The 22,433-nt window shown below is 47.2% G+C and overlaps 1 protein-coding gene across 12 annotated transcripts in view; it reads left to right on the plus strand.

Annotated features, from left to right (window-relative positions):
- The window catches only part of ARID1B (AT-rich interaction domain 1B), a 490,608-nt gene that overhangs the window by 314,492 nt on the left and 153,683 nt on the right, over positions 1 to 22,433 (plus strand). For all 12 annotated transcript variants that reach the window (XM_066596068.1, XM_066596069.1, XM_066596077.1 and 9 more), the window contains one exon: positions 642 to 821. In XM_066596068.1, the coding sequence (XP_066452165.1) occupies positions 642 to 821 (180 nt within the window). The remainder of the gene's footprint in view (positions 1 to 641; positions 822 to 22,433) is intronic.

The following is a 22,433-nucleotide window of genomic DNA, read 5'->3' on the forward strand; positions in this document are numbered from 1 at the left end:
CCTCCAGCAGGCAGAATGATATAGCCTTAGTTAATGTTGAGCCTATTGCATTATGAAATAAATGTAAAACTGAAAGTAAAAAATCGCAGCCTCAAGGTGGTGCCTGACAAGTATCAGACAGGAGGCTGTAATACACAGAGGAGACCTCCAGAGTATAACTGGCAATATAAAGTTCTGCAGTAGTTTTTACTTGCAGAATTCAGTTATGTCGATTTAGTTTTGCATTTTAAATTTGCATCATATGTTTTTATTTCTAGGTTCTGTCCCTTATAAATCCCCCAAATGCCAAGCAATCTATCTCTTTGCCAGGTAGTGCCATAGTTATGGGTTAAGGAGGCACTGTGCTCTTTCGCATCACATAGGGTTCTACAGCCACCACTAGGTGCAGCTCATTATACACAGTTGTATTGAGTTCAATACTTGCTGTATATATTAATATGAATTTAGCTCCCATTAGCGGTGTTTGCAAGCAGACAGGATTGTTATCATTTATCTGTTTGGCTGAAATGAAGCTGGGGATTTTGTCTAAAAATGTAGCTTCATCACCTGAAATGATACAAAATGTATGATAGTGGACATTATTCACTTTGTTTCTTAAACTAACTTAAACTCAAATTGTTTTCTTTCTGTTTAATTTGTAGGTTACGTAGCTGGGATCCAAAGAAACCACCAACTGTCACAGTATGGACCCCAGCAGACTGGACCCTCTATGTCCCCTCATCCGTCTCCCGGGGCTCAGATGCATACTGCAATAGGCAGCTTTTCACAGGGAAACAACACTGCCAATTATGGACCACAGATAAACCAGTATGGACAACAAGGCAAGTTTTAACCTTAACCCCTTGAGAACGCAGACAATTTTCATTCTTTTTCATTTATCTCATCCTTTATTTCGACATACGGTAACTGTATGAGGGTTTTTTTTTGCATTGTATTTTAATTAGAGATGAGCGCGCACCAAAATGCTCGGGTGCTCGTTACTCGAGACGAACTTTTCGCGATGCTCGAGGGTTCGTTTCGAGTAACGAACCCCATTGAAGTCAATGGGCGACCCGAGCATTTTTGTATATCGCCGATGCTCGCTAAGGTTTTCATTTGTGAAAATCTGGGCAATTCAAGAAAGTGATGGGAACGACACAGAAACGGATAGGGCAGGCGAGGGGCTACATGTTGGGCTGCATCTCAAGTTCCCAGGTCCCACTATTAAGCCACAATAGCGGCAATAGTGGGCCCCCCCCCCCCCCCAACAACTTTTACTTCTGAAAAGCCCTCATTAGCAATGGATACCTTAGCTAAGCACCACACTACCTCCAACAAAGCACAATCACTGCCTGCATGACACTCCGCTGCCACTTCTCCTGGGTTACATGCTGCCAATTCCCCCCCCCCCCACGACCCAGTGTCCACAGCGCACACCAAACTGTCCCTGCCCAGCCTTCAGCTGCCCTCATGCCACGCCACCCTCATGTCCATTTATAAGGGCGTCTGCCACAGGAAAAGCAGGCACACACTGCAGAGGGTTGGCACGGCTAGGCAGCGACCCGCTTTAAAAGGGGCGGGACGATAGCCCACAATGCTGTACAGAAGCAATGAGAAATCCAATCCTGTGCCACCTCCATCTGGAGCTGCACACGTGGGCATAGCAATGGGGAACCTATGTGCCACACACTATTCATTCTGTCAAGGTGTCTGCATGCCCCAGTCAGACCGCGGTTTTTTATAAATAGTCACAGGCAGGTACAACTCCGCAATGGGAATTCCGTGTGCACCCACAGCATGGGTGGCTCCCTGGAACCCACCCGCTGTACATAAATGTATCCCATTGCAGTGCCCATCACAGCTGAGGTAGTAATGTCGTGCTTAATGCAGGTGGGCTTCGGCCCACACTGCATGCCCCAGTCAGACTGGGGTTCTTTAGAAGTGGAAACAGATGCATTTACAACTCCCTGTGGACCGACAGCATGGGTGGCTCCCTGGAACCCACCGGCGGTACATTAAAATATCCCATTGCAGTGCCCAACACAGCGGATGTAACGTCAGCTGTAATGCAGGTGGGCTAAAAATTCATTTGATTACACTGTAGGCGAGGGCCCACAAAAATTGCTGTATCAACAGTACTAATGTACATCAGAAAAATTGGCCATGGCCAACCAAGAGGGCAGGTGAAACCCATTAATCGCTTTGGTTAATGTGGCTTAATTGGTAACTAGGCCAGGAGGCAGCCCAGTTAAAATAAAAATTGTTGGAGGTGAAAGTTTCAACGCTTTAATGAGCATTGAAACGTATAAAAATTGTTTATAAAAATTATATGACTGAGCCTTGTGGGCCTAAGAAAAATTGCCCGTTCGGCGTGATTATGTGAGGTTTCAGGAGGAGGAGCAGGAGGAGGAGGAGGAATATTATACACAGATTGATGAAGCGAAAAGGTCCCTGTTTTTGATGGGGATAGAGAACGATGCTTCCATCCGCGGGTGCAGCCTACGTATTGCTTAGGTATCGCTGCTGTCCGCTGGTGGAGAAGAGAAGTCTGGGGAAATCCAGGCTTTGTTCATCTTGATGAGTGTAAGCCTGTCGGCACTGTCAGTTGACAGGCGGGTACGCTTATCTGTGATGATTCCCCCAGCCGCACTAAACACCCTCTCTGACAAGACGCTAGCCGCAGGACAAGCAAGCACCTCCAGGGCATACAGCGCGAGTTCAGGCCACGTGTCCAGCTTCGACACCCAGTAGTTGTAGGGGGCAGAGGCGTCACGGAGGACGGTCGTGCGATCGGCTACGTACTCCCTCACCATCCTTTTACAGTGCTCCCGCCGACTCAGCCGTGACTGGGGAGCAGTGACACAGTCTTGCTGGGGAGCCATAAAGCTGTCAAGGGCCTTAAAGAGTGTTGGCCTGCCTGTGCTGTACATCCTACCTGATCTCCGCGCCTCCCCTGCTACCTGGCCCTCGGAACTGCGCCTTCGGCCACTACCGCTGTCGTATGGGAATTTTACCATCAGTTTGTCCGCCAGGGTCCTGTGGTATAGCAACACTCTCGGACCCCTTTCCTCTTCGGGTATGAGAGTGGAAAGGTTCTCCTTATATTGTGGGTCGAGCAGTGTGTACACCCAGTAATCCGTAGTGGCCAGAATGCGTGTAACGCGAGGGTCACGAGAAAGGCATCCTAACATGAAGTCAGCCATGTGTGCCAGGGTACCTGTACGCAACACATGGCTGTCCTCACTAGGAAGATCACTTTCAGGATCCTCCTCCTCCTCCTCCTCAGGCCATACACGCTGAAAGGATGACAGGCCAGCAGCATGTGTACCCTCACCAGTGGGCCAAGCTGTGTCTTCCCCCTCCTCCTCATCTTCCTCCTCCTCCTCCTCGCCGCGCTGAGATATAGACAGGAGGGTGCTCTGACTATCCAGCGACATACTGTCTTCCCCCGGCTCTGTTTCCGAGTGCAAAGCGTCTGCCTTTATGCTTTGCAGGGAACTTCTCAAGAGGCATAGCAGAGGAATGGTGACGCTAATGATTGCAGCATCGCCACTCACCACCTGGGTAGACTCCTCAAAGTTTCCAAGGACCTGGCAGATGTCTGCCAACCAGGCCCACTCTTCAGAAAATAATTGAGGAGGCTGACTCCCACTGCGCCGCCCATGTTGGAGTTGGTATTCCACTATAGCTCTACGCTGCTCATAGAGCCTGGCCAACATGTGGAGCGTAGAGTTCCACCGTGTGGGCACGTCGCACAGCAGTCGGTGCACTGGCAGATTAAACCGATGTTGCAGGGTGCGCAGGGTGGCAGCGTCTGTGTGGGACTTGCGGAAATGTGCACAGAGCCGGCACACCTTTCCGAGCAGGTCTGACAAGCGAGGGTAGCTTTTCAGAAAGCGCTGAACCACCAAATTAAAGACGTGGGCCAGGCATGGCACGTGCGTGAGGCTGCCGAGCTGCAGAGCCGCCACCAGGTTACAGCCGTTGTCACACACGACCATGCCCGGTTGGAGGCTCAGCGGCGCAAGCCAGCGGTCGGTCTGCTCTGTCAGACCCTGCAGCAGTTCGTGGGCCGTGTGCCTCTTATCTCCTAAGCTGAGTAGTTTCAGCACGGCCTGCTGACGCTTGCCCACCGCTGCGCTGCCACGGCGCGCGACACCGACTGCTGGCGACGTGCTGCTGCTGACACATCTTGATTGTGAGACAGAGGTTGTGGAGGAGGAGGAGGAGGAGAGTGGTTTAGTGGAGGAAGCATACACCGCCGCAGATACTACCACCGAGCTATGGCCCGCAATTCTGGGGGTGGGTAGGACGTGAGCGGTCCCAGGCTCTGACTCTGTCCCAGCCTCCACAAAATTCACCCAATGTGCCGTCAGGGAGATATAGTGGCCCTGCCCGCCTGTGCTTGTCCACGTGTCTGTTGTTAAGTGGACCTTGCCAGTAACCGCGTTGTTGAGTGCGCGTACAATGTTGCGGGAGACGTGGTCGTGCAGGGCTTGGACGGCACATCGGGAAAAGTAGTGGCGACTGGGAACTGAGTAGCGTGGGGCCGCCGCCGCCATCATAGTTTTGAAGGACTCCGTTTCCACAACCCTATACGGCAGCATCTCCAGGCTGATAAATTTTGCTATGTGCACGTTTAACGCTTGAGCGTGCGGGTGCGTGGCGGCGTACTTGCGCTTGCGCTCAAACACTTGCGCTAGCGACGGCTGGATGGTGCGCTGAGACACATTGGTGGATGGGGCCGAGGACAGCGGAGGTGAGGGTGTGGGTGCAGGCCAGGAGACGGTAGTGCCTGTGTCCTCAGAGCGCGGTTGGATCTCAGTGGCAGGTTGGGGCACAGGGGGAGAGGCAGCGGTGCAAACGGGAGGCGGTGAACGGCCTTCGTCCCACCTTGTGGGGTGCTTGGCCATCATATGTCTGCACATGCTGGTGGTGGTGAGGCTGCTGGTGGTGGCTCCCCGGCTGATCTTGGCGCGACAAAGGTTGTACACCACTGTTCGTCGGTCGTCTGCACTCTCAGTGAAAAACTGCCAGACCTTTGAGCACCTCGGCCTCTGCAGGGTGGCATGGCGCAAGGGGGCGCTTTGGGAAACAGTTGGTGGATTATTCGGTCTGGCCCTGCCTCTACCCCTGGCCACCGCACTGCCTCTTGCAACCTGCCCTGCTGCTGCCCTTGCCTCCCCCTCTGAAGACCTGTCCTCAGTAGGCGTAGCAAACCAGGTGGGGTCAGTCACCTCATCGTCCTGCTGCTCTTCCTCAGAATCCTCGGTGCGCTCCTCCCTCGGACTTAATGCCCTTACTACTACCTCACTGATAGACAACTGTGTCTCATCGTCATCGGCCTCCTCACCCACTGAAAGGTCTTGAGACAGTTGCCGGAAGTCCTCAGCCTCATCCCCCGGACCCCGGGAACGTTGCAATGGTTGGGCATCAGTCACGATAAACTCCTCTGGTGGGAGAGGAACCATTGCTGCCCAATCTGAACAGGGGCCCGAGAACAGTTCCTGGGAGTCTGCCCGCTCCTCAGAATGTCTCATTTTCATGGAGTGAGAAGGCTGGGAGGAAGGAGGAGCAGCAGCCAGAGGATTCTGAGTTGCAGCAGTGGACGGCGCAGAACTCTGGGTGGACGATAGGTTGCTGGAAGCACTTTCTGCCATCCACGACAGGACCTGCTCACACTGCTCATTTTCTAATAAGGGTCTACCGCGTGGACCCATTAAATGTGCTATGAATGTGGGGACGCCAGAAACGTGCCTCTCTCCTAATCCCGCAGCAGTCGGCTGCGATACACCTGGATCAGGAGCTCGGCCTGTGCCCACACCCGGACTAGGGCCTCCGCGTCCTCGGCCGCGCCCACGTCCTCTAGGCCTACCCCTACCCCTCAGCATGCTGTATTACCAGGAATGCAGAAACACCACACTGTAATTTAATGTGCCGCTTATTGCCCTGTGGTTGTAGGCTGAGTTCGCTTACGGAACGCCAGGAAATAATTTTGCGCAAGCCTGCTGTAACACTTAGCTGGCTGCGTATTTATTTTGAGAACTACAACCCGCAGCAGACACAGACCCAGAACACTGAGCAGCTGTAACACTTAGCTGGCTGCGTATTTATTTTGAGAACTACAACCCGCAGCAGACACAGACCCAGAACACTGAGCAGCTGTAACACTTAGCTGGCTGCGTATTTATTTTGAGAACTACAACCCGCAGCAGACACAGAACCAGAACACTGAGCAGCTGTAACACTTAGCTGGCTGCGTATTTATTTTGAGAACTACAACCCGCAGCAGACACAGACCCAGAACACTGAGCAGCTGTAACACTTAGCTGGCTGCGTATTTATTTTGAGAACTACAACCCGCAGCAGACACAGACCCAGAACACTGAGCAGAGTGACAGGCAGGCCAAATAGTTTTTTTTTTAAATATTTTTTTCTAAAGGACCACTGCGTATATTCAATCGATAATATATGTCTTCTGGCCCTGCCTACACAATTCTATCCCTGTAGTATTACTGCAGGGCGCAATGCTCTGCACGGCCGATATAGCAAAAAAAAAAAAAGTGCAACACTGCTAAAAGCAGCCTCCACACTACTGCACACTGTTAGATGTGGCCCTAAGAAGGACCGTTGGGGTTCTTGAAGCCTACACTAACTCCTAACGCTCTCCCTACAGCAGCTCCAGCACGATACCACTGTCCCTCAGCTAACTCACAACGCATCTGAGGCGAGCCGCGGGAGGGGCCGATTTTTATACTCGGGTGACACCTGATCTCCCCAGCCACTCACAGCAGGGGGGTGGTATAGGGCTTGAACGACGCAGGGGGAAGTTGTAATGCCTTCCCTGTCTTTCAATTGGCCAGAAAAGCGCGCTAACGTCTCAGAGAGGGAACTGAAAGTAACTCGAACATCGCGTGGTGCTCGTCACGAGTAACGAGCATCTCGAACACGCTAATACTCGAACGAGTATCAAGCTCGGACGAGTACGTTCGCTCATCTCTAATTTTAATGCATCAGATAATGTATTCAGAAAAGTATAGAAACCGTTATTCGCAGGGTAGAATGGAAAAGAAAAAACAAAATTCTGCCAATAATTTTTGGGTATCATTTTTACAGCATTCACTATGCGGTAAAACCTACATTTTAACTGTATTCTGAAGGCCAGTATGACAATGGCAATATTAAGTGTAATGTAGTTTGTTTTACTTGAAAGGTTCACACATGGCTGATTTACTACAGATTTTGTTGAGCTTTTTGGTGCAGATCTGCAGCAGACCTCAGACTTTCAATTGAATTCAAATTGAAGGGGTTAAATCCTGTGCAGATCTGCACCAAAATCTGCAGGGAATCACTGATGTGTGAAAGCATCCTAAAACCAACAAAGAAGGCTTGGACACCAATGGAGCTATGGGATGTCCAGCTGTAATTTTTACTGGCATCTCTTTGGGATACTAAAAACTTTTTGACTTTTATTCCTTTTTTTGGAGAGCTAAGTATTGATTTGATTTAGATTTCTGATATGTTAATTCACTTTGCATTTTGTTCATTGACCAAAAGCTATTAACGCTTCTATTTTTGAAAGCATTCTTGCTTTGCAGTATTTTTCCACACCGGCCTAAAACTTTTGCACAGTACTGTATTAGTACAGTATGACATATGACTACCATTGCAAGCTAGCGGCCTCCTCTGTGACCATGACAATAATTCTGTTGCCCACAATTGTGATGGACTGCGATAGGGTGGCAGAAGCTTACCCTGTTCCTATTACTATTGGAGATGAGCGAGCACCAAAATGCTCGGGTTCTCGTTACTCGGGACGAAATTATCGCGATGCTCGAGGGTTCGTTTCGAGTAACGAACCCCATTGAAGTCAATGGGCGACTCGAGCATTTTTGTATATCGCCGATGCTCGCTAAGGTTTCCATTTGTGAAAATCTGGGCAATTCAAGAAAGTGATGGGAACGACACAGCAACGGATAGGGCAGGCGAGGGGCTACATGTTGGGCTGCATCTCAAGTTCCCAGGTCCCACTATTAAGCCACAATAGCGGCAAGAGTGGGCCCCCCCCCCCTCCCAACAACTCATTAGCAATGCATACCTTAGCTAAGCACCACACTACCTCCAACAAAGCACAATCACTGCCTGCATGACACTCCGCTGCCACTTCTCCTGGGTTACATGCTGCCAATCCCCATCCCCCCCATCCCCCGCACGACGCAGTGTCCACAGCGCACACCAAAGTGTCCCGGCGCAGCCTTCAGCTGCACTCATGCCACACCACCCTCATGTCTATTTATAAGTGCGTCTGCCATGAGGAGGAACCGCAGGCACACACTGCAGAGGGTTGGCACGGCTAGGCAGCGACCCTCTTTAAAAGGGGCAGGGCGATAGCCCACAATGCTGTACAGAAGCAATGAGAAATATAATCCTGTGCCACCGCCATCAGGGGCATAGCAATGGGGAACCTATGTGCCACACACTATTCATTCTGTCAAGGTGTCTGCATGCCCCAGTCAGACCGCGGTTTTTTATAAATAGTCACAGGCAGGTACAACTCCGCAATGGGAATTCCGTGTGCACCCACAGCATGGGTGGCTCCCTGGAACCCACCGGCTGTACAATAATGTATCCCATTGCAGTGCCCATCACAGCTGAGGTAATGTCATGTTTAATGCAGGTGGGCTTCGGCCCACACTGCATGCCCCAGTCAGACTGGGGTTCTTTAGAAGTGGACACATGCAGTTACAACTCCCTGTGGACCCACAGCATGGGTGGCTCCCTGGAACCCACCGGCTGTACATAAATATATCCCATTGCAGTGCCCATTACAGCTGAGGTAATGTCCAATTAAATGCAGGTGGGCTTCGGCCACCCAGATATAGTGGCCCTGCCTGCCTGTGCTTGTCCACGTGTCCGTTGTTAAGTGGACCTTGGCAGTAACCGCGTTGGTGAGTGCGCGTACAATGTTGCGGGAGACGTGGTCGTGCAGGGCTGGGACGGCACATCGGGAAAAGTAGTGGCGACTGGGAACTGAGTAGCGCAGGGCCGCCGCCGCCATCATACCTTTGAAAGCCTCTGTTTCCACAACCCTATACGGCAGCATCTCCAGGCTGATAAATTTTGCTATGTGCACGTTTAACGCTTGAGCGTGCGGGTGCGTGGCGGCGTACTTGCGCTTGCGCTCCAACACTTGCGCTAGCGACGGCTGGACGGTGCGCTGAGAGACATTGGTGGATGGGGCCGAGCACAGCGGAGGTGAGGGTGTGGGTGCAGGCCAGGAGACGGTAGTGCCTGTGTCCTGAGAGGGGGGTTGGATCTCAGTGGCAGGTTGGGGCACAAGGGGAGAGGCAGCGGTGCAAACTGGAGGTGGTGAACGGCCTTCGTCCCACCTTGTGGGGTGCTTGGCCATCATATGTCTGCGCATGCTGGTGGTGGTGGCTCCCCGGCTGATCTTGGCGCGACAAAGGTTGCACACCATTGTTCGTCGGTCGTCTGCACTCTCAGTGAAAAACTGCCAGACCTTTGAGCACCTCGGCCTCTGCAGGGTGGCATGGCACGAGGGGCGCTTTGGGAAACAGTTGGTGGAGTATTCGGTCTGGCCCTGCCTCTACCCCTGGCCACCGCACTGCCTCTTCCATCCTGCCCTGCTGCTGCACTTGCCTCCCCCTCTGAAGACCTGTCCTCAGTAGGCGTAGCAAACCAGGTGGGGTCAGTCACCTCATCGTCCTGCTGCTCTTCCTCTGAAACCTCGGTGCGCTCCTCCCTCGGACTTACTCCAATTACTACTACCTGAGTGATAGATAACTGTGTCTCATCGTCATCATCCTCCTCACCCACTGAAAGCTCTTGAGACAGTTGCCGGAAGTCCCCAGCCTCATCCCCCGGACCCCGGGAACTTTCCAAAGGTTGGGCATCGGTCGCGACAAACTCCTCCAGTGGGAGAGGATTCAGAACCATTGCTGCCCATTCTGGGCAGGGGCCCGAGAACAGTTCCTGGGAGTCTGCCTCCTCCTCAGAATGTGTCATTATAATGGAGTGAGGAGGCTGGGAGGAAGGAGGAGCAGCAGCCAGAGGATTCAGAGTTGCAGCAGTGGACGGCGCAGAATTCTGGGTGGTCGATAGATTGCTGGATGCACTTTCTGCCATCCACGACAGGACCTGCTCACACTGCTCATTTTCTAATAAAGGTCTACCGCGTGGACCCATTAATTGTGAGATGAATGTGGGGACGTCAGAAACGTGCCTCTCTCCTAATCCCGCAGCAGTCGGCTGCGATACACCTGGATCAGGAGCTCGGCCTGTGCCCACACCCGGACGTGGGCCTCCGCGTCCTCGCCCGCGTCCACATCCTCTAGGCCTACCCCTACCCCTCAGCATGCTGTATTACCAGTAGTGCAGAAACAGAACGCTGTAATTAAATGTGCCACTTATTGGCCTGTGGTTGGAGGCTGACTTCCCTTACGGAACGCACAGCAGAGCCAGGAAACAATTTTGCGCACGCCTGTAGTGAGACGTAGGTGCGTATGACTGAGCTACTGGAATTCACAGCGCAGAAGCAGTCAAGTGGCCAAAGGCCAGTAGTAGGCCTTAAGTATTTTGCTTCTATTTTTTTAAAATGCTGAGCTGATACAGCAGACAGATACTGTAGGCAGCGTATAATATTATGTATACTGTTTTCCTCTGGCGGGATGACAGCGCTGATGTAACAGAGACAGCAGATCCAGGAAACAATTTTGCGCAAGCCTGCTGTAACGCATAGCTGCGTATTAATTAGGACTACTACCCCCAGCAGATAGATATTGTAGGCAGCGTATAATATTATGTATACTGTTTTCCTCTGGCGGGATGACGGCGATCATGTAACAGAGACAGCAGATCCAGGAAACAATTTTGCGCAAGCCTGCTGTAACGCTTTGCTGCGTATTAATTAGGACTACTACCCCCAGCAGATAGATATTGTAGGCAGCGTATAATATTATGTATACTGTTTTCCTCTGGCGGGATGACGGCGATCATGTAACAGAGACAGCAGATCCAGGAAACAATTTTGCGCAAGCCTGCTGTAACGCTTAGCTGCGTATTAATTAGGACTACTACCCCCAGCAAATAGATACTGTAGGCAGCGTATAATATTATGTATACTGTTTTCCTCTGGCGGGATGACGGCGATCATGTAATAGAGACAGCAGATCCAGGAAACAATTTTGCGCAAGCCTGCTGTAACGCTTAGCTGCGTATTAATTAGGACTACTACCCCCAGCAGATAGATACTGTAGGCAGCATATAATATTATGTATACTCTTTCCCTCTGGCAGGATGACGGCGATCATGTAACAGACAGCAGATCCAGGAAACAATTTTGCGCAAGCCTGCTGTAACGCTTAGCTGCGTATTAATTAGGACTACAACCCCCAGCAGACACGCAGTAAACTGAAGACGGTCACAGGCAGCCCAAATATAGTATTTTTCCCCAATTTTTTGGAAAAAGCCCACTGCCTATATAGCGTGAATATCTCTTTCCCTGCCTCACCAGTACTGGCCCTATACTCTGTACAATGACTGCAGACTGCGGACGCAATGCTCTGCACGGCCGATATACAAAAAAAACAATTGTGCAACACTGCTAAAAGCAGCCTCAACAGTACTGCACACGGTCAGATGTGGCCCTAAGAAGGACCGTTGGGGTTCTTGAAGCCTAAAATAACTCCTAACGCTCTCCCTATAGCAGCTCCGGCACCAGCAGCACTTTCCCTGATCTCTGTCAGAATGCATCTGTGGCGAGCCGCGGGAGGGGCCGATTTATATACTCGGGTGACACCTAATCTCGCCAGCCACTCACTGCAGGGGGGTGGTATAGGGCTTGAACATCGCAGGGGGAAGTTGTAATGCTTTCCCTGTCTTTCTATTGGCCAGAAAAGCACGCTAACGTCTCAGAGATGAAAGTGAAAGTAACTCAAACATCGCGTGGTACTCGCCTCTAGTAACGAGCATCTCGAACACGCTAATACTCGAACGAGTATCAAGCTCGGACGAGTACGTTTGCTCATCTCTAATTACTATCCATTCAAATACCTTGGTCAGCATTAATGGTGGCATCTAGGGGTTAAAAAGGGTGGGATCATTATCTTTGATCCTTGACACTTCACATAAGGTGCAATATAGCCAGCTCCTGAGTAAACTCCATACAAGCTCTGCACACATCCATCCTACATGTACAACGGGGACAAAATGACATTTTATCCCTTTTATGTTCTTTTGGTGTTCCTTTTTCTTCTGGTTCTTCTGGTAATGTAGTATGGTACATGGTTCAACACTCCAGCCATGAAACACTTATTTGCCTGATTAATAAACCTCTGCAGACATCTGTACTGTTGGGTGGTGTAAATCTTAATTTTTGCAGTAGTACACACTTAAAAGCAATTATCTAATCCAACCACGTAAATTAAAAATAATTGGTATATTGCTACATTTAATATTTTTAGTCCCTCGGTTTAATATAAATGGCATGTAAACTATTTGCATTAGCAGAGTTAGATGGGGTTAAATGAGCAGTTTCATCTGCACGGTCGCCCGCCTGGGAGAAGCAGTTGGCCGCTGGTTCCTGCTTAACAAGTGCCAGCCTGGACCCACATCTACAAGTGTGTGGCACCCGGACTTGGCTTTGTGACACGTCCAGCTGATATGGGCAGCCAGGCAGCTGCTGGATTCATTGTCTTTAATGTTTTAGGCCATCTGTTTTCTGTCAGAGTCCTTGCCAGTGAATTACTAATCCATTAGCGAGGCATAGGAAGATGACTGGCCGCCTTATTCCTGGAGTTCCCTCTGTGCAATTTCATGTATTTACTTGTATCTGGCTCAGGCTTCGATTAAGATGTTGACTCTGCTTTAGTTTTACATAAGTGTTTACAGGCGCATTTATGAGTAGATTGTGGAAGTTGCGCGTTTGTTCCCTTTTTACCTATATACTTCTATTACTCCTTCTGTCTACAATACACATCTCTTGACAGAGTTCTGATAGAGATTATGGTAATTACTATAGATTGGGTTTGGAGACATTTTCCAATCTGATGCTTTGGATTGTGAAGATTGAGAAGTGCAGGTGGTTATGGGAGGCTTACGGCACAATACTGCAATATGGGAAAGGAACTCTGGTAAACCTAGTTTATAAGGCTTAATGAAGACAATGTCCATCTAGTCCAGCCTGTCTAGCCTCCTGTTTTGTTGATCCAGAGGAAGGCAAAAAACCCCAAGAGCAGAAGCCAATTAGCCCTTTTGGGGGAAAAATTCCTTCCTGACGCTCTAATGGCAATCAGACTGTTCCCTGGATCAACCCCTAATAGTTCCTACCTGCCTGTACACCCGGATTAACAAATAATCTTAGATTTATATCCTGTAATATCCTTCCTCTCCAGAAAGACATCAAGTCCCCTTTTAAACTCCTCTAAGGATTTTGCCATCACTACGTCCTCAGACAGAGAGTTCCACAGTCTAACTGCTCTAACAGTAAAGAACCCCTTTCTATGTTGGTGATGAAACCTGCTTTCCTCTAAACGTAGCGGATGTCCTCTTGTTACCGTTGCAGTCCTGGGTATAAACAGATCCTGGGAGAGATCCTTGTATTGTTCCCTTATGTACTTATACATAGTTATTTGGTCGCCTCTTAACCTTCTTTTTTCTAGAGTAAATAGTCCCAATTTGGATAGCCTCTCTGGGTATTCCAGTCCCATCATTCCATGTATTAGTTTAGTTGCCCTTCTCTGAACCCCCTCCAACACCGTAACATCTTTCCTGAGCACCAGTGACCAGAACTGTATGCAGTATTCCATGTGGGGCCTGACAAGTGCCTTATATAATGGAAGGATAATGTTCTTGTCCTTCGCCCCTATACCTCTTTTAATGCATCCCAAAACTTTATTTGCCTCTGCAGCAGCTGACTGGCATTGGTTACTCCAGTTTAGTCTACAATCCACTAGTACCCCCAGGTCTTTTTCCATTTCACTTTTCCCTAGCGGTACCCCATTGAGTGAATATTGGTACCATCCATTTTTGCTGCCCATGTGCATAACCTTACATTTATCAACATTGAACTTCATTTGCCATTTTTCTGCCCAAGCCCCCAGCTTATCTAGGTCAGTTTGTAGCCGCACATTGTCCTCCGTTGCATTAATTATGTTGTATAATTTTGTGTCATCTGCAAATATTGATATTTTACTATGCAGTCCCTCTATTAGGTCGTTGATAAATATATTGAACAGAATGGGGCCCAATACTGAACCCTGTGGCACCCCACTAGTGACTGTGGCCCAATCAGAGTATGAACCATTTATTACCACCCTCTGCTTTCGATCATTGAGCCAATTTTTAACCCAATTACACACGTTTTCACCCAATCCGAGCTGTCTCATTTTGTATATTAGCCTATTATGTGGCTTGGTGTCAAATGCTTTAGAGAAGTCCAGATATATGAGATCAATAGACTCTCCCAGGTCCAGCTTAGAGCTTACTTCATCGTAGAAACTGATCAGATTTGTCTGACATGAGCGACCCTTCATGAATCCATGCTGGTGAGGAGTTATTCCCTTGTTCTCCTTGAGGTGCTCATCGATGGCGTCTCTCAGAATCCCCTCGAAAATTTTTCCCGTTACTGAAGTGAGACTTACCAGCCTGTAATTACCAGGCTCACTTTTGGTCCCCTTTTTATAAATTGGAACCACGTTGGCAATGCGCCAATCCAATGGTACAACACCGGTCTTGATAGTGTCTAGAAATATTAGGTATAGCGGCCTAGCTATCTCATCACTTAGTTCCCTTAGTACCCTTGGGTGTATTCCATCTGGGCCTGGCGATTTATCGATTTTAATCTTCTTTAACCTGTTCCGCACTTCCTCCTGCGTTAGGTATGACATATTTTGCGAGGGGTTTATTTTATTGCCCTGTATCTCGTGTGGCATTTCCTTTTCGTTTGTGAATACGCTTGAAAAGAAACTATTTAATAGATTTGCCTTCCCTCCATCATCTTCAATGATTCCTCCTGCATTATTTGTTAAAGGGCCAGTGCTCTCCCTGCAAATCCTTTTGCTGTTAATATAGTTGAAAAAAAGTTTTGGGTTGTTTTTGCTCTCTTTGGCGATCACTCTTTCCGCCTCCTCCTTAGAAATTTTGATCGTATCTTTGCATATTTTGTTTTTTTCGCTGTACGATTTTAGCGCTGCTTCGCTGCCTTCTTGCTTTAGTAGTTTGAACGCTTTCTTTTTTTTTCGTTTATTGCCCCTCTTACCGTCTTGTCGAGCCACATTGGTTTCCTTTTAGTTGAGATTCTTTTATTCTTAAAGGGCATAAACTGCTCACATGAGGTGATTAGGATCCTTTTGAACTTTTCCCATTTGTCCTCTGTACTGGCATTTTTGAGGATGTTGTCCCAATTAATGTTACCGATTAGTAGTTCTAAGCTCATCAAATTTTGCTTTACTGAAGTTTAGTTTATTTGTCGCTCCCTGATAAGGCTTCTTATTGAATGACAGCTGGAAGTTGATTATATTGTGGTCAATGTTCCCCAAGTGCCCCTCAAACTGTACCCCCTTTATTCGGTCTGGTTTGTTAGTTAGTACTAGGTCCAGAATGGCCCTCCCTCTTGGTTCCTGCACCAGTTGGTTCAGGTAATTATCTTTAATTACTCTCAAGAACTTATCACCCTTGTGAGATTTGCAGGTCTCATTTTCCCATATTATATCTGGACAATTAAAGTCCCCCATTATAATTACTTCATTGCGGTTTGACACCTCTTCTATCTGCCTTAATAGTAAGTTTTCAGTTTCTTCTGTTGCTTTTGGTGGTCTATAGAAGACCCCTATCAGGATTTTGTTATTTTTTCTTCCCTGTATTTCTACCCACAGAGATTCCACCTGTTCGTCTCCTACACCTAGGTCCTCCCGTAGTCTCGGATTTAAGTTCGATTTGACGTACAGACATACCCCTCCCCCCTGGTAATATTTATATAGCACCATCCCCTTCCTTGGTATACACAAGCCAGTCCGAATAAATGAGCACAGTGTGGACTAGATCATGGCCAATCTATAAGCAAGTGTGAAGATACATACTACTTTTTTGAACGGTCACTTTATTAGATACATCTGTTCTTTCACGATTGGAGCTTCCCTGTATGAAAATTACATACATGAACCCAGAGTACAGCATAAAATAAGTGAGCAAGTTTTCTATGGATCAATTTCCATGTGAATATACATCATAATACGAAAAATTAGAGAGATGAGCAATTTCGAATGAGGCTAGGCCAGTATTTCAAAAACAACCAACCTTTGTAAGGTTTTCTCCTGCAGCAAGAATGGTGTGATCAAGGAATAACAGACAGTAAAAGGGGATCCTGTGGACATGAAGAATTTGTTGACAAAGGGGGTCAGAGGAGGATGTCGAGCATCTTTCTCTGATGCCTGTGGATGACATAGTAACATAGTTCGTAAGGCTAAATGAAGACAATGTCCATCTAGTCCAGCCTGCTTAGCCTCCTGTTTTGTTGATCCAGAGGAAGGCAAAAAACCCCAAGAGCAGAAGCCAATTAGCCCTTTTGGGGAAAAAATTCCTTCCCGATTCCCTAATGGCAATCAGACTGTTCCCTGGATCAACCCCTAATAGTTCCTACCTGCCTGTATACCTGGATTAACAAATAACCTTAGATTAATAGCCTATAACATCCTTCCTCTCCAGAAAGACATCAAGTCCCCTTTTAAACTCCTCTATGGATTTTGCCATCACTACTTCATCAGGCAGAGAGTTCCACAGTCTAACTGCTCAAACAGTAAAGAACCCTTTTCTATGTTGGTGATGAAACCTGCATTCTTCTAATCGTAGCGGATGCCCTCTTGTTACCGTCGTAGTTCTGGGTATAAACAGATCCTGGGAGAGATCCTTGTATTGTCCCCTCATGTACTTATACATGGTTATTTGGTCGCCCCTTAACCTTCTTTTTTCTAGAGTAAATAGTCCCAATTTTGATAGCCTCTCTGGGTATTCTAGTCTCGTCATTCCATGTACTAGCTTAGTCGCTCTTCTTTGAACCCCCTCCAATACCGTAACATCTTTCCTGAGCATCAGTGACCAGAACTGTACACAGTATTCCATGTGGGGCCTGACAAGTGCCTTATATAATGGATGGATAATGTTCTCGTCCTTCGCCCTTATACCTCTTTTAATGCATCCCAAAACTTTATTTGCCTTTGCAGCAGCTGATTGGCATTGGTTACTCCAGTTTAGTCTACAATCCACTAGTACCCCCAGGTCTTTTTCCATATCACTTTTCCCTAGCAGTGCCCCATTAAGTGTATATTGGTACCATCCATTTTTGCTGCCCATGTGCATAACCTTACATTTATCAACATTGAACTTCATTTGCCATTTTTCTGCCCAAGCCCCCAGCTTATCCAGGTCCGTTCGTAGCCACACATTGTCCTCCATTGCATTAATTATATTGTATAATTTTGTGTCATCTGCAAATATTGAAATTTTGCTGTGCAGCCCCTCTATCTGGTCGTTGATAAATATATTGAACAGAATGGGGCCCAATACTGAACCCTGTGGCACCCCGCTAGCGACGGTGGCCCAATCAGAGTATGAGCCATTTATTACCACCCTCTGCTTTCGATCATTGAACCATTTTTTTACCCAACGTTTTCACCCAATCCGAGCTGTCTCATTTTGTATATTAGCCTATTATGTGGCACGGTGTCAAATGCTTTAGAGAAGTCCAGATATATGAGATCAATAGATTCTCCCAGGTCCAGCCTAGAGCTTACTTCATCGTAGAAACTTATCAGATTTGTCTGACATGAGTGACCCTTCATGAATCCATGCTGGTGAGGAGTTATTCCCTTGTTCTCCTTGAGGTGCTCATTGATGGCATCTCTCAGAATCCCCTCGAAAATTTTTCCCGTTACTGAAGTGAGACTTACCGGCCTGTAGTTACCAGGCTCACTTTTGGTCCCCTTTTTGTAAATTGGAACCACGTTGGCAATGCGCCAATCCAATGGTACAACACCGGTCTTGATAGTGTCTAGAAATATTAGGTATAGCGGCCTAGCTATCTCATCACTTGAATCACATAGATGCAACCACAAATTACTGTGGTTTGAAGGCAAAATAAGGTCCAGCATGCTACTGTAGGGGGTCCACAATGTGTAGGTGTGCGGAGTCCTTCAGTGTAGGTGTGCGTATGTAATATGTTTGTGTGTATATTTGTGTGTACTTCGCCAGAGTTAATTTGTTACAGCTGCTTACCTGTTCATACTGAAAAGCTTATGAAATCATGGCTACTTCACAGGAACCAAGGACTAAAATATGTATACACATAGAGGAGCGTTAGCTTCTCCTCAGACTGCATGTACTGATGTTCCTCTGCAGAATGTGCCACCCCTCCCACTCTACTCACTTTTCCCCCCTGGCGGTAACGCCCCTTTTTATTCAATGTTACCCACAGACTGGAGGTTGCAGCCTCTTAGCCTTAAAGGCATGCTCCATCCCTGTGGTCCATGGCCACTTCCTTATGTACTTTACAGCTTTTCAGTTTATGCATACAGAGGTCAATTATATTATTCTCAGTATATACACATAGAAGTGAGGTAGATTCTCCTCAGTATATACACATAGAGGGTGATGTAGATTCTCCTCAGTATATGCACAGAGAGGTGCAGTAGATTCTCCTTCATATATACACGGGGAGGTGAGGTAGATTCTCCCCTGTATATTCACACAGAGGTCAGTTAGATTCTCCTCAATATATAAATCATTTCCCTAAGCTATATGGTTTCTGAGAAAAGAACTCTCATATTGCAGTTTTTCGCACCATTTTTCACACTTAGATTTAAATATTGAAGTTGTGACCCCCTTTAATTTTCCTGGCCATGCCTAATTTTACGTTTATTCGGTACAGATGTGTGGTGTTAGTTAAACTACATAGGGGTGTACTTACTTTTGAACTCAGAATTGCATAATCAAGTTGTGACCCCTTTACTTTTCCTATTTAAGACCTAAAGAATAGTCATGCCAAATTTCAAGTTTGTGCGACATCAGGAAGTTAGAGAATTAATGGCCGGTCAGTCATTCAGTCAGTTAGGGCCTTCGCATATATGTATAAGTGTGTATATATGTAATAATAATAATAATCTTTATTTGTATAGCGCCAACTTATTCCGCAGCGCTTTCAGGCATGGATAAATGCAAAACAATACAACAATTGCAACAATTACAATGTGAGATACATTGGGTTAGACACAAATGGGTAGAGGGTGGTACAGGAGGTTCAGGGGCTGGGTAACACAGGCAATAGGAAATTTCATGTACAGATCATTTATTAGAAGGCAAACAGGGTGGGGCACCAAAGGGAGGGGCGAGGGACTAGGTCAGGAGATTTGGTATGCTTCCCTGAAGAGGTGCGTTTTTAAGGCACGTCTGAAATTTCGTGCATCGGGAATTGTCTGGATACCTTGGGGTAGGGCATTCCAGAGGATGGGTGCTGCTCTGGTGAAGTCCTGTAGGCGAGCATGTGAGGTTCGTATTACAGGGGTGTTTAGTCTGAGTGTGTTAGCCGATCGGAGTGAGCGGGCTGGGTGGTGTACTGACAGTAGGTAGGCGATGTATGGTGGCGCAGCACCATGCAGAGCTTTGTGAGTGAGGTAGAGGAGTTTAAATTTAGTTCTGCAGTGGATGGGCAGCCAATGCAGCGACTGGCATAATGCAGAGGCGTCTGAATAACGACTGGATAGAAAAATGAGTCTAGCTGCTGCATTTAGTATGGATTGGAGTGGAGCGAGTCTAGTGCGGGGGAGGCCAATGAGTAGCGAGTTGCAGTAATCAAGCCGGGAGTGGATGAGGGCAACCACGAGCGTCTTTAGCGTATCCGTGGTTAGGAATGGACGTATTTTAGCAATATTTCTGAGGTGCATGTGGCATGTTTGGGCCAGAGATTGGATATGGGGGGCAAATTAGAGGTCAGAGTCCAGTGTGACCCCAAGGCATCGGGCATGCCGTCTGGGAATTATGATGGTGCCAGACACTGGAATGGAGATGTTGAGGGGAGGTCGGTTAGAAGGTGGAAAGACAAGGAGGTCAGTTTTAGAGAGGTTTAGTTTGAGAAAAAGGGAGGACATAGTGTTAGAGACAGCGGACAGACAGTTTGTACGACATCAGGAAATTAGAGAATTAGTGGCAAGTCATTCAGTCAGGTGTGTGTGTGTGTGTGTGTATATTTAATATATATATATATATATATATATATATATATATATATATATGTGTGTGTGTGTAATATATATATATATATATATATATATATATATATATGTGTGTGTATATACAGTGGGGGGAAAAAAGTATTTAGTCAGATACCAATTGTACAAGTTCTCTCACTTAAAAAGATGAGAGGCCTGTAATTGACATCATAGGTAGACCTCAACTATGAGAGACAACATGAGAAAACACATCCAGAAAATCACATTGTCTGATTTTTAACAAATTTATTTGCAAATTATGGTGGAAAATAAGTATTTGGTCACCTACAAACAAGCAAGATTTCTGGGTCTCACAGATCTGTAACTTCTTCTTTAAGAGGCTCCTCTGTCCTCCACTCATTACCTGTAGTAATGGCACCTGTTTGAACTTGTTATCAGTATAAAAGACACCTGTCCACAACCTCAAGCAGTCACACTCCAAACTCCACTATAGTGAAGACCAAAGAGCTGTCGAAAGACACCCAGAAACAAAATTGTAGCCCTGCACCAGACTGGGAGGACTGAATCTGCAATAGGCAAGCAGCTTGGTGTGAAGAAATCAACCGTGGGAGCAATAATTAGAAAATGGAAGAGATACAAAACCACTGATAATCTCCCTCGATCTGGGGCTCCACGCAAGATCTCATCCTGTGGGGTCAAAATGATCACTAGAACGGTGAGTAAAAATCCCAGAACCACACGGGGGAACCTAGTGAATGACCTGCAGAGAGCTGGGACCAACGTAACAAAGGCTACCATCAGTAACACACCATGTTGCCAGGGACTCAGATCCTGCAGTGCCAGACGTGTCCTTCTGCTTAAGCCAGTACATGTCCAGGGCTGACTGAAGTTTGCTAGAAAGCATTTGGGTGATCCAGAAGAGTATTGGGAGAATGTTATATGGTCAGATGAAACCAAAGTAGAATTGTTTGGCAGAAACACAACTCGTCTTGTTTGGAGGAGAAATAATGCTGAGTTGCATCCAAAGAGCACCATACCTACTGGGAAGCATGGGGGTGGCAACATCATGCTTTGGTGCTGTTTCTCTGCAAAGGGACCAGGACAACTGATCCGTATACATGAAAGAATGAATGGGGCCATGTATCGTGAGATTTTGAGTGCAAACCTCCTTCCATCAGCAAGGGCACTGAAGATGAAACATGGCTGGGTCTTTCAGCATGACAATGATCCCAAGCACATCACCAGGGCAACGAAGGAGTGGTTTCGTAAGAAGCATTTCAAGGTCCTGGAGTGGCTTAGCCAGTCTGCAGATCTCAACCCTTTGGAGGGAGTTGAAAGTACGTGTTGCCCAGCGACAGCCCCAAAACATCACTGCTTTTGAGGAGATCTGCATGGAGGAATGGGCCAACATACCAGCAAGAGTGTGCGCCAGCCTTGTGAGGACTTACAGAAAATGTTTGACCTCTGTCATTGCCAATAAAGGATATATAACAAAGTATTGAGATGAACTTTTGTTATTGACCAAATACTCATTTTCCACCATAATTTGCAAATAAATTCGTTAAAAATCAGACAATGTGGTTTTCTGGATGTGTTTTCTCATGTTGTCTCTCATAGTTGAGGTCTACCTATGATGTCAATTACAGGCCTCTCTCATCTTTTTAAGTGAGAGAACTTGTACAATTGGTATCTGACTAAATACATATATACATATATATATAATACCTGTGTGTGTGTATATGTATACATACATACACACACACACAAGAACCTCAACTAATGTCATTAATCTGTCCAGAAGCAATAGGAATTAATGTAAATCCAATTAATTGCTTCTAGACATTCCAAAATACACACCAAACCACATTTAGTAACTTTGGTCTTTAATAACAAAAACAATACTGAATGACTATAAAACTCAACTGTAAAGATTAAAGGGGTTGTCCCGCGATAGCAAGTGGGGTTCAGCACTTCTGTATGGCCATATTAATGCACTTTGTAATATACATCGTGCCTTAAATATGAGCCATACAGAAGTTATTCACTTACCTGCTCCGTTGCTGGCATCCCCGTTGCCAGCAACGGAGTGTCCAGCCTCCTGATTGGCTGGAATCGGCACATGTGACGGGGGCGGAGCTACGTGATGACGCGTACAAGGGGCGGAGCCAAAACGCAGATGATGCTGGAGGGAGCCGAAGATAAAAGAACCATCTGCGC

Source organism: Eleutherodactylus coqui, chromosome 3, assembly GCF_035609145.1.
Source record: "Eleutherodactylus coqui strain aEleCoq1 chromosome 3, aEleCoq1.hap1, whole genome shotgun sequence".
Lineage (NCBI taxonomy): Eukaryota > Metazoa > Chordata > Amphibia > Anura > Eleutherodactylidae > Eleutherodactylus > Eleutherodactylus coqui.